The following is a 13,496-nucleotide window of genomic DNA, read 5'->3' as shown; positions in this document are numbered from 1 at the left end:
CTAAAATAATGTATTTATATGAATTTAATAGTCAATAAAAAAGGTCACACAACTTGACATTTTATTCTTTGAAGTATATATTTAATACATTAATATTAAGCAGTTATCAGCTGACAGTTGAACAGTGAACATGTTACGGCGTTACTTATTTTTATTTAAATACAAGTGACTAGTAAAAAACTTATTTTATACCTACTTAATATCTTCGGTTTATTTATTTCAATTTTGATCTAATTCGTGAATTTTATCATTATGTCTAAAGTTAATAAATCTCCTATTCCTAATTTGCCTAGCAAAAATGAACCCACATTAACTGATATTATGAAAATATTAAAATCTCAGGATAATTAACTGAGCACAATATCTTCTAAATTAATTATTAATGAAAATAAAACTGATGTTATCATGATCAAACTAGAGGAACTTACTTCAGATATCGCTAAATTAAGAAAAGAAAATGAGGAACTTAAAACACAAATCGACACCTTGCGTACACGTGTTAACGTTTTGGATACATCTACAAATAATAGAAAAGGTAATGATCTAGATCTACAAACCATACTCCTAAAAGTACATGAACGTACGGAAAAGTCGAATAATATTATTATTTTCAATGTTGAAGAAGAGCTTACTAATAGTGAGACCAATCCTGTTAATCGTGCTGATATTATTCTTAAGGAACTTGATTTAAATATATCAATTGTACATACAGCTCGATTAGGAAAAATGTCTTCGAAACCACGTTCTTTAATGGTTAAATTAAAAAGTACATCGGAAGTTATGTCTGTTCTAAAAGCGAAGAGGAAATTACGTTCAATTGATTCACTTAAACATATATTTATCGGTACTGATTTAACGACACTACAACGCACACATTTCAACGATATCAAACACCAATTAGAGGAAAAGCGTAAATTAGGCGAAGACGGATGGTTCATCAAATACATCAATGGTACCCCCACTCTGGCGAAAAAAAACTCAGGAAAGTAGCTGCGTTCGCAGCTATACAACATCGTAATATAGTAAATATCCATCATTATAATAATGTAAATAATTTTAATCATAATTATGTAAATACTTGTCACAAAAAATCCATTAATAATTTAATAGGTTTTTATCAAAATGTAAGAAGTCTAAATAATAAACTTCGATGTTTAACGTGTAATGTCCCATACAATAGTTATGATTTTCTAATTTTAACAGAAACTTGGTTAAAAGCCGATGTGTTAGACTCTGAACTTGGTCTCTACAATTATAATACTTTTAGATACGATAGAAATGTTCTTACGAGTAAGAGAGGTCGTGGTGGAGGAGTCTTAATATCTATACATAATAAATATGCCTGTGAATTAATCAGCATTCCATATGAATCAGTCGAACAGGTATTCGTATCTGTCAGTATTAATAATAAGAAACTCATTATCGGTGCTTGTTACATCCCAGAGACCAGTCCTTTATCTGTATACGAAATGCACGTAGATACGGTTAATTGGTTATTTACAACATTTGGTGATAACCTAGATATAATTATTGGGGGGGACTATAACTTTCCTAATACGTTCTTTTCACATGACCACACCGGTCTAATTGTAAACGGACTTCGATCTTCGTCAGTCAACGTTATTTTTAACGGATTTTCAACTTGTAATGTATCTCAGTTTAATAATTTACGTAACTCCTTTGGGAATACATTAGATTTAATTTTTTCTACGTTAGATTTAGTAGCGGTTGATTTATGCTCCAGCCCTCTTGTCCCTGTAGATAAACCTCATTCTCCATTAATTATAACTTGTGAATTTACTGGAATTAAAAATTTGCCTAAACTGCCAATGGTTCAAAAAAAAAAAAATTTTAGTAAAGTCAATTTCGAAGGTATTTCATTAGCTTTGAATAATATCCATTGGGAAAAATTATTTTCCGATATAAATATTGATATAGCCGTCGATAAATTTTATAATGTGGTAAATTTAATATTAGACAAGTATGTACCTATAATTAATGTATATAAACCAAATTTTCCTCATTGGTTTGACGGTAATTTACGTAGACTGATAAAAAAAAACGTGTAGCACATATGATTTATAAAAAAAACCCTTGTCCAGCGACATATGCATTTTTCTCAGAACTTCGAGCGAAATGTAAATATTTCTCTAAACAATGCTATGATCGATATCTATATAATATTCAAAATAATTTGTCTACCAATCCTAAAAACTTTTAGAGTTTCATTAGGGAAAAAAGACAAACTAATGTGTTACCATCCTCTATGTCTTATAATGAAAAAAATTTTGATAACAACAAAACCATATCTAATGCATTCGCTGATTATTTTTCTTCGGTTTACAAAAAATCACAATTTCCTGCTTCTCAGTCTTCCGAATTTATATCTCAATCAACAGTTAATATTTCATCTATACATATTTCGTTAGCTGAGGTCTTTGAGGGTCTTACAAATATGGGTCTAGATAGCACATATGGGCCAGATGGACTACCCCCTATTGTCCTATCTAAATGTTGTTATTCTTTAGCACGCCCAGTGTTTGCTTTGTTTAATAAATCACTTTCTGTAGGTGTTTTTCCAACTCTATGGAAAACCAGTTTCGTAATACCTGTATTTAAATCCGGAAACCGTAATTCAATAAGTAACTATCGCCCAATCTCAAAATTAAGTTCATTGCCAAAACTTTTTGAAAAGCTAATAGAGCCAAAGTTATCATGTTCATTTATTAACATTTTAATAAATGAGCAACACGGTTTTCGACCACAAAAATCAACTGTTACAAATTTGGTAGTGTACCTTAATAATGTGCTCGGAACAATGAAGAATAGAGGGCAAGTGGATGCAATCTATACGGATCTTAGTAAGGCTTTTGATTCAGTTAATGATCCTATATTATCATGGATAAGATCTTTCCTTACTAATAGATTCCAGCAAGTTAAAATAATAGATACAATATCGTCTTCTTATAAGGTTAATTCAGGCGTTCCACAAGGGGGACATCTGTCCTCCCTATTATTTTTGTTATTTATGAATGACGTTAAAAGTATATTCCGATATTGTAAATTTTCTCTATTCGCTGATGATTTAAAATTATACCTAACAATAAATTCAATAGATGATTGTGTTAGACTACAAAAAGAGTTTCATCGTTTCTCTAATTGGTGTAAAGAAAACCACTTAAAAATTAATGTAAATAAATGTGCGCAAATTTCATTTACCAGGAAAAATAAACCGATTTTACATAATTATTCATTAGACAACCATAAAATCAAAATAGTCTCTTCTATCAAAGACTTAGGTATCATACTATCATCTGATCTTACATTTTCTGAACATATATCATATATTCATAATAAAGCGATGCGCATGTTAGGGTTTATTAGGAGACAATGTTGGAACTTCAATAATATTCAATGTCTCAGAACTTTGTATTGTTCGCTAGTTCGATCAAATATTGAGTATGGGTCCATATTATGGAACCCATCGCAATCTGGTTATATAAATAGTTTAAATAAAATACAATCCTACTTTTTAAGATATTTGTCAAATAAATTTGCTATTCATTGTACAATTGATGAACTTGCGTCAAATTTAGGTTTAAACACCCTGTCTTCCAGAAGAAAATTTTTTTGATATCTCTTTTATTTACAAAATATTAAATAATCAAATTAAATGTCCTGAAATTTTGGGGGAAATAGATTGGTTGGTCCCTACTTTTTACTCAAGATCTAAATTAACTTTCAATGAGCCATTCCACTCACAACTATATTGTTTTAATGGACCTATATGTCGTATGCTTCGAAATTGTAATGAATTTAATTTCGATTTTAATTTTGATGAAGAATCTAAACTTCGGCTTTTATGTCTAAGTTTCAAATAGAAAATCACCAAACTGTATTATGTACAACTCTAATATAAATAAGTAATTGTAGATAGTTAAAATTATATATAATTGTTAGTTTTTAAAATACACAAACATAGAAATAAGTAATTAAAATTAAATACTACTATTAGATATTATTATTTATTATTTATTATTATCATCATTATCATTATAACTTATATTTATAATTTTTGTAAAACATGCTGAAACTCAATTGCTCTATATGGGCGTTAATAAACTATTATATATATTTTTACTTTTATCGAATAATTAATATTTATATGAATTTATGTACAATATATATTAATTACACTAATTACCGTATATATTTAATACATTAATATTGATTATATTAAAAATTAATAATCAATTATATCATGTAAATGCATGTTTTGCATAAGCGGCTTTTGCCTTAAATAAGTTTTTAAAATCAAAATTATTTTCAAAGAAGACAAAAACTAGACTATATATAGCAATAATAAGACCGACGCTCACCTATGGCTGTGAAGCTTGGATTACCACCAGCACAACCGAAAGAAGACTTAGCACCTTTGAATATAGAATTTGGAGGACAATATGTGGACCATCTTATGATAGCACCAATGCAACATAGAGAAAAAAATAAAATAAAGAACTACAAAACGAATTGGGAATGGCGCCAGTTACCAACTTTGTAAGAGGGCAAAGAATCCAATGGTTAGGACACGCGATGCGGAGGAACGAGGATGATATAAATAGAACAATCCTAAATTGGAAACCAATAGGAAAGATACCACGAGGAAGATCCAGAAAAAAGAGGCTGGATGTTGTGGAAGAAGTCCTTGAAAGACTGGGAGTACAGGAATGAAGGTAAGTAGTTCAGGACCGTGAAAAATGGAGAGATATTGTGATGGCGGCCAAAATTCTTAGAGAGTAATAAGTGCCAAAGGAAGAAGAAGAAGAAATGCATGTTTTAAACTTACCGAAACATTGAAAGTATAGTTGCTCTTTAATCTGGTTCATGACCAACTCTCTAGCATTGAATTGTTCTAAATACTAGTTTATATTAAATATATATATATATATATATATATATATTATACATATCGTTTTTATTGATTTAATAAATTATAAAAATAAGTCCATAAAGTTAAATAGTATAAAACGTAGTAAAATAATTCGTAATTATCATGGTAAGAACTTATAATTAATATTTAAAATACTATTAATAATCGTGGTGATGAGTTTATCGATGTTGTTTGATAGCGAAAATTATGTAGCCAAGTCTCAATCACACACGTAACATGCAATCGTAGAAGAATTATATTGCAACATATCAATTGACATAGTGATAACTCGTTTTTGGCCTGAACATGTTCAGGCGTAATATCCCCTTAAGAATTTTGAAAGATTTAAATTCGTTATGGAATCTGTATCCAAATTTTTAATTCTGTAACGTCCATTCTGTGAGTGTTATATTATTTCTTTGTAACAAACAATTATTTAAATATTTGAAACTGATGAGGATATTTTTTGCACTATACAAGGTTTTTCTTCATATTTTTATTTACTTGTATTGTTTTTTAAGGTAACACTTAATTCGAGAAATAATAAATAGCTATAATTAATAGGTATAAATTAACAGAAATTAAAATAATATATTATTATTGTATAACGAAACTAATATATATATATATATATATATATATATAATATATATAAATATAATATATTTAGTTATATATTTGATATATTTTTTCTTTTTTAAAGGGTTGACATATAGTTACTAATTTTATACACAAGTTACGAAATGTTTTTAGAACTTTATTTAGCATTTGTATAGTAAGGATTTATTTTGAATCGTCTCCTAAGATGTAGATGTTGTTAGTGATGCTACAACTGTAAGTCGCTCATTACTACACATTCGCTAATAACGCATGGGATAACGCGGTCTGATCTTAGAATAATTGATGGTCCAACACCGCCATACTTTTTTTATGTACATCAGGAACGCATATTTTATACGTATATTTTTCAAGGTTATTGTCTCTTATTGATTGATAAAATTAATAGCAATATTTGTAAATTTGCAGTTAGTTACATTTGGTCTTCTGATCTTTGAAGCATCGCACGAGATGAAACTTTTATGTTTATGAACGAAGAAATAGTTCAATTACTTTGAAAAACTATAACTTTCGTTGCCATTGAACCAATAAATGTTCATCGTTTTTTTAAGGATACTATCCATCTTCGACAATCCCACATCATAAATGCTACATTAAAAACGATAAGTTACATACAGCGCCATAGAAGTGTTTTACCTGTGATACTTATACATAATAATTATGATATATTTTCTGGCTAATATTTATATTACGGTTGCAAACCGATATCACAACGATCCATGACGACCATAACTAAGTTGATGTCGATGGAAAGAATCATACTGAATTCAGATATTATTTTGTTTTTGAGCATACCATAATTCGTTCTGCGTTAGATATTAAAATACGAGAATATAAACGGATAACTAAGTTAATTAAATCGATCTCAAGTTATTGATTACTAGCGATGGGCAACAATGTAAGTATTTAATCAATATTTTATGCTGCTACTGAGTATATACACTGTTCTTGTGTTATATATTCTGACATTGTTTTCACACTTTACGATTTCAGTCGAACGATGTTCGAATTTTAATGCCCGAGGAGTCGTGGTATCCTCTAGGATGCGATTTGACGGCTCGGGATGAGCAGTTTTTTGAATTGGTGGAGACGTGCGATCTGTTGGGGGTCGAACAGTTTTTGGCCAACAATCGGGTGAATTTAAAAACATGCGAAATTACCAAGGAATCACACCGTTGCACTTGGCCATAAAAAACGACTGCGAATCACTGGTCAATTTATTTTTACGTCAGAGAGGCAAGTTTTGTAATATTATTGTCTACGTCCGAATCTGTTTTACTAATAGGCACCTGTAATAGAACTTATTAGAAATCCATATGAGAAACCACCGATAATTGTGGTATTCAAAGCAGTTCTTACTGTCGAAATCGTGTACAAAGATGCGGAGAAATAGAAATCATATCGTGGTATAATTTAAACTAGGAACCTAAAATGATTCCAAGCTAACCGGAACCACGGTCGCCGTTATAATAACAAGTTTTCGTTATTCCGCGGTAATTATAAATGTCTAAGGCACATGGTATAAGAAATCGTTTTAAGCCCGTAACACTCGCACGAAGGGATCGGTCGAATGTTGCGCCGAGATTTCTATTTTTACCAGCAACAGTTTAACGAAACGGTGCGTTGTCCCGCAGGCGTCCAGATAGGTGACTCGGTGTTGTTCGCCATAACAAATGACACCTTAAGACTGTTGGTGAAACTTTTGGATTACGAGGAGAACAGAACCGACGGCAGCGACGTGGCAAGCGACCGTGTTGTCGATGAGTCCGAAGAGTTCCCACCGTCGATGAAGCCGTTGCTGTTGGCCGCGCTATGCGGCCGATACGAGACCGTCGACTTTTTGCTGAACCGCGGCCACAAGTTACAGCGGCCACACCCACCGCAGTGCATGTGCGAGGAGTGCTTAGCCATAGACAACGTGGTGGCCGTAGGCACTGAGAAGCTCAACACGTACCGAGCACTCAGCAGCCCCACGTACCTGTGTTGCACGTCGGCCACTGAACCGATCCTGGCGTGCTTTAGATTGCACTGTACCTGGCGTGGGCCGCGGCCGGTCTCCAGGCGCGCTGGGTGGACGACGACTTGGACCGCAAGTATTGGCACTGAGCCGATCCGCAGCTGGTGGCCGAAGGCCTGTTCGCCGTGGCCACGGTTATGGCGTACCTGCGGCTGCTGTTCCTGTGCCGGCTGAACTATTACATAGGCCCGATGCAGGTGTCGTTGGGCAAGATGCTGAACGACTTCGGCAAGTTTGCCACGTTCCTGGCTGTCGTAATGGTAGCGTTCACGTGCGGCCTGGGCACGTTGTACAGCCCGTATAAGGACATGGAGCGCAAGGACCCGGAGACGGGGCAGGTGACGCGTCAGGAGGACTCGTTCGTCACCGTGGCCGACATGTTCAAGACGTTGTTCTGGGGCATATTCTGCATGACGCCGCTGGAGGCACCGAACGTGGTGGTCGGCAGCGCCATAGCCGGCGGCGACGCGGACGTGGACGTGCAGAGTCACGATTTCACGCAGCTAGTGGGCTACGGGCTATTCGCCACGTTCGAAGTGATGATGGTGATCGTCATGCTGAACATGCTCATCGCCAGCATGTCGGACACGTTCCAGCGGGTGGCCGACAACTCCGATTATGAGTGGCTGTTTGGCCGCACCAAGGTGTACCTGGACTACATGCTGCTGGACGATCTGCCGCCACCGTTCGATTTGTTGCCCACCGTAACCGGAGTGATGCGCGTCATGCGGCGTCTACTGTCCGTCTCGGCCGGTTTCGAAAAGTTTCGCGACTTGGCCGATGGCGATGGCCACCATCAGGCAGAGTATCGCGCGCTCATGGTCGAGCTTATAAAACATTACTTCATCCGAATCGCGTAGATAGACCGATCCGAATAGTTTTTCTTTTTTAGAGGTTTTCTGAATCTTTATATATATAGAATGTTATCGCACATTGCTTACATTTATAAATATACTTATTTTTGTTTTCGTTTACACATGGCCTTAACTTTATTTTAAAAACAGTTGTTCAGACTTGTAATTACACGTTACCAATATATCAGCACGAATATATTTATATCATTATATACTTATTCACATTTATTTCACATCTAAAGCAAATAGATTTTATGTTATATATTGAATATCAAACGAATCTCGTGAATAAGATGTTAACATATGTACTCAAACCGTTTAGGAAAACATTTATTGTTATTTACTCTAAGAAATTTATCAAATTAAATATTTAATTATTGAGTGTTGGATATATTATTATTCTGAATTATTTATAATAGTTAAGGTACATAGGTACTGTAACTCAGCTGTACAACTCAAATGATTTTCCAAGAGCCAACGATGTAAATGGAAACTCTTACCCATTACATATTTCTCTTTTCACTTAATATAATTGGTATCCCTATCCCCTATTACATATTACATATTAAATACCCCTTGCAAATAGATGCGATTTTCTTTTATTATTCAATCAACATGCATATTACACAAATATGTACATGGTAATTGGGAAGGAACTTATTGTCTTTAAAAATGTTTATTTGAAAACCATTTTTTTTTTTACTTTATTTTACATTAACAATATATGTACAATTATTTGCATAATAAGTTTATATGATGGGAGAACAGAATGGCATGAAGTTATGGAAAACCAAAAATGGTTGATTAAGTATCCATCCATCTAGACTAATTATTAAATGTGTTTTTCCTAGAATAGCATTAGGAATCGGTATTTAGTTATTTAACAAGTCAAGATATAATTTACTTTTTAATGTGTGGATCGGATTTCCTAGGATCGTAGATGGAGAGATATTGAATAAGAAGCTTTGGATGGTTCTGGGTTTTTTTTTCATCAAAGCGTCAATATAAAATTCGTTCTTCCACTTATATTTTCTTTGTATGAAAATCATTATGTAACATTAAATTAGAAATATATGACGCATTTGAAAGCGTTTTAATTTGTTCAAGTGGTATAGTTTGAAACGCTTGTATTCTGTAAGTGTTATGTTTTTTTGCCGGGCCCCATACATTGGCTTGAAAATACCTGAAAATATCTGGCCCTATTAGTTACCTTAACTAGCCAGATCTCAGAATTAATAATATAATCATTTTTCATAAACAGATTTATTTTATATAGTCATAGTATTGTAACCGTTTAATATTGTAAAATATAGTACATTAACTTATATTGATTATTAATGTTATTACTATTTTTACCGCTTAAATCTCATTTTTTTATGGCTTTACTTTATAACTGTTGGCCTTCTATTGGTTCTAACTACAAAAAAAAAAAATCCTGACGTCACCACTTCGTATATTGAAAAAGGTCATCAAAAGTTTTAAAGGAACTCCATATGGGCAATTCGCACGCACTCGTGCTGTATTTGTATCGTATACGTCAGGACCGCTGCAGGGATTATTCCTACTCTACAACAATTATAATTAATATATAAATAAGTAGTTTATAAGTACAAATAAATGAATAAATTATTGCTAAGTCTGGAGTATTATTAAGTTTTTAATGTAAGACCGGTTTCGAATTAAAAATTCATAATCAGTATATACAAAGTTAATAAAATCGCGTGAAAAATGTATTTTTATACATAAACTATATATTTAGAGTTGGACGAGTACTCGAATTTGCGAAAATGTTCGAATGGAGTTCGTAAAAACGAATACTTGATTTTAATCGACTTAAATCGAGTACCCGACTTTGATCAAGTACTAAAGTTCATTTCACTACTTTGTTGAAAAATAAATTGTACAACTATAAATAACCGCGATCCAAAATATTCCCAATAGAAAATATCAGAAAGTTTGTAGGTTCTAACGATATTAATATATTGTTATCGTTTTTATATTTTATTATCATGATAGTCACATTTTATACAGTTTGGTAACCACTTGATATTTTTCTCGATAACTCGGCATTTTTCGAGTAATCGAATTTCGAACCGGGCTCGACATCAAAAAAAACAATAGTCTTCTAACTCTACATTTATTTCTATATTCATTATCTAGTGTTAACAGTTCATTAATTTTTGTTTCCTTTTCTCACTTTATTATATTGTTATTATTTTTAATACCGTTGCCCGTTGATTCGTTATCATCTGAAACGCTTACGGACAGTATTATTACAACACGTACTCGTTCGAATTGAACGCCGATGACGTTTTCGCTGTCAAGCGACGAGGAAATGATTTTCTCTCTAAACGTTATACACGCAAATATTGATAGCTGAACTACTCGGGAATATACCTGACCGTTTCTATTTCGTCGACGTGACGATGTCAACTGTGATAAAGTTATGCGGTTATATTCTATTACGCTACAGCGGTTTTCACTTAATAACCCCAATACGGTGTCCCTAAGTGGACTTTTGCAAATAGATCGCCAGCCACGTGCACATAAATTTATTATCCTGCGATATTGCCACAGGTCGATTTGGGTACACCATCGTTCCGGAGAAATGCCGATCGCATCGATCGAGCCGAACCACCACAATATTTTTCTACAGCGGTGTAGCGGACGCGTTTATTTCCAGACAACCTAGTCAACGTGAATTCGAATGTTTTCGGCTCATCGAGACCGATTCGTCGCATAGTTGCGGTCCGCCCGGCCATGGTAACTGCGATACATTCGTATAACGGAACGTATCGTATACAATATGGCACGCGGATGTGTTTGGGTTGTGATTTTACGGTATTCCGTTTGGTTTGTTATCTACGTAGACGGTTTAAATTCTCTAGTGGACGGGACACCTAACCGTTCTGTTCTCGAAAATGTCGCGGTTTTACGAAGACGTGGGTCGTATGAATGGTTTATCTATAAACGACGATAGATATAATACGGTTAACACCTTCCGATGGACGATCGTCGCGCATTGCTTTCCTTGACAAATACCTACCGACGACGATAAGACTGTTTTTGTTGTTGTTTCCCTACAGCGGTACAAAATTTTCCGTCGACAAGCAACAACCTACACGGATAAATCGACGACTAATTATAAAACTAAACATTTCGTCGCGCGCACCACTGTTAATGGGCTATAACTTTCCACGTCTTCGTTCGCCGTAAACGCGTCGGATATTTCTATACGTACTCGCCCACATTGTCGACAACTCAATTCCTATTCACCTACGGACGCCTTTCTCCTCTTTTATCCTGTTCTTTTAGACTTACGGGCGAATTTGCACACATGAAATACGAGATTCCGGATTCTTTCGGTTGACCTTTGGACTACTGCTACACGTTCCGACGATGTCGTTCCCAATGCGTGATTCACGTGATTTTTATACTCTCTTATTTAGATTGATACACGGGTAAATCGGGTATCACGACATGGTGCACGATTACGGTTCAACTTTGATCATTATTGAATAAATCATATAAATATAATTATTAATGTAAATAATATAGATAACGAACAAATTAATTTGATAAATATCAAAATTCGCCCGAGGGATCGTTATAATAAAAATAATTGGTTATGGATTGTTTATTTCAATGATGACGATTTATTATAGATTACAATTTAATATTGCGTTTGTTAGTTAGACACACGTTTAAAACTAGAATCATCGAAGATTTTCAGAGTTAATTGTTCTATAGTTTCATTTTAAAACTTCTTCGAATAAAATAATCATAATGATTATTATTATTATTTAATTCGATATTGGTTATAAAAAATGTTTTTAAGGAATAGATTGTAAATAATAAGAACGTCTAAATAAAATTTTAAATGATTGAATAAGTTAAAAGTTAACGAAAACATCTTGAATTTGCATTTAGTGAGGCTTACGAATCTAATAGGGTGTGAGATAAATACCCACAGTCAATAAGAAGTAATTGTAAATTATTTCATTATAATTTAAGATTATTTAATTTATATATTATATATGAATATATATATATTTAAAGAAATCATAACAATTCTAATATCTATAATTTTTTCAGATATTTTTTTGTTATATTTTATGTTTGATATGTTTGATTAGTTATACATTTTCAATTACATATACTTGAACACATTAATAATAAAGAAAATACATTTTTTACAGGGCCGGATTTAGGTATGTGGTGGCCCCTGGGCGAAATGCATTGTGGGGGCCCCTTACACATAAATAAGATAATATATTTATTTACTTATTAAATAACATTTATAATCATATTTAGTAGTTTTAATTTAAATTTACTTTAGAGGGCCTAAAAGGTTCTGTATAGCCATCTCATATTTTTTTTCAATGTTAAACTATCCGGGGACAACAAATTCTGGAATGTCATTTAGATTTTCAATTTCATAGTAGTCATTCAAAATTTTCACTCTCATCAAAATTAGCTTATAGCTCTTTTATCTCTCCAACACTAACTGTATAACTTCCTATGTCACTTAGTTCAGAGATATTTCCATCCCATAAATCAATAAGCTCTGCGCGAGTGAGCTTACACATTTTAAAAATATAATGGTCAGTAAATAATTACAATACAATGACGCATAAAACATTCAGTCAGTATAAAACTGTACGCACCGTAACGCACCGAACATGGAACGACAAACAAATAAAAGCATAGCGTGCCGTCGCGCTGAGCCGGTGAGTCCCAATGTACATACAGTGGCGTTTTACGGGGGGGGGGGGGTCCAGGGGTACTGGACCCTCCCCCAGAACCTCTCCAAAAAATAAAAAATTAACAACAATTCTTACATATTTGCAGAATTGGGTACGTTAAACATTCACAGGGAAGTTGAAATTGTACAGTACATACATGCCAATGGCATGATGCCACCTCATACACGTTCTGTAATTTTGCATATAAGATAATGAAACCGATGGGAATGTCTCAATAACCATGTCGGCAATTGATAAAAAAAATACGTATGATTTTACGTTATCATAAACATTTAGGCGGGAAAAAACATATGGAAAAATAATTGCGGTGT

At 33.5% G+C, this 13,496-nt stretch overlaps 1 protein-coding gene across 1 annotated transcript; it reads left to right on the top strand.

The window, feature by feature from the left end:
- Positions 1-4,381: 4,381 nt before the first annotated feature.
- On the top strand, positions 4,382-8,425 carry LOC112685468 (short transient receptor potential channel 3-like). Its single transcript, XM_025557365.1, is given in 4 exon segments — positions 4,382-4,557; positions 4,654-4,733; positions 7,183-7,571; positions 7,604-8,425. Coding segments are annotated over 4 exon segments (1,467 nt in total).
- The last annotated feature ends 5,071 nt before the right edge of the window (positions 8,426-13,496 follow it).

The sequence above is a fragment of the Sipha flava genome, unplaced genomic scaffold (genome assembly GCF_003268045.1).
Source record: "Sipha flava isolate LNK unplaced genomic scaffold, YSA_version1 277_pilon_pilon, whole genome shotgun sequence".
NCBI lineage: Eukaryota > Metazoa > Arthropoda > Insecta > Hemiptera > Aphididae > Sipha > Sipha flava.
Note: the sequence above shows the minus strand (reverse complement) of the source record. Positions and strands in the feature narration are given on the sequence as shown.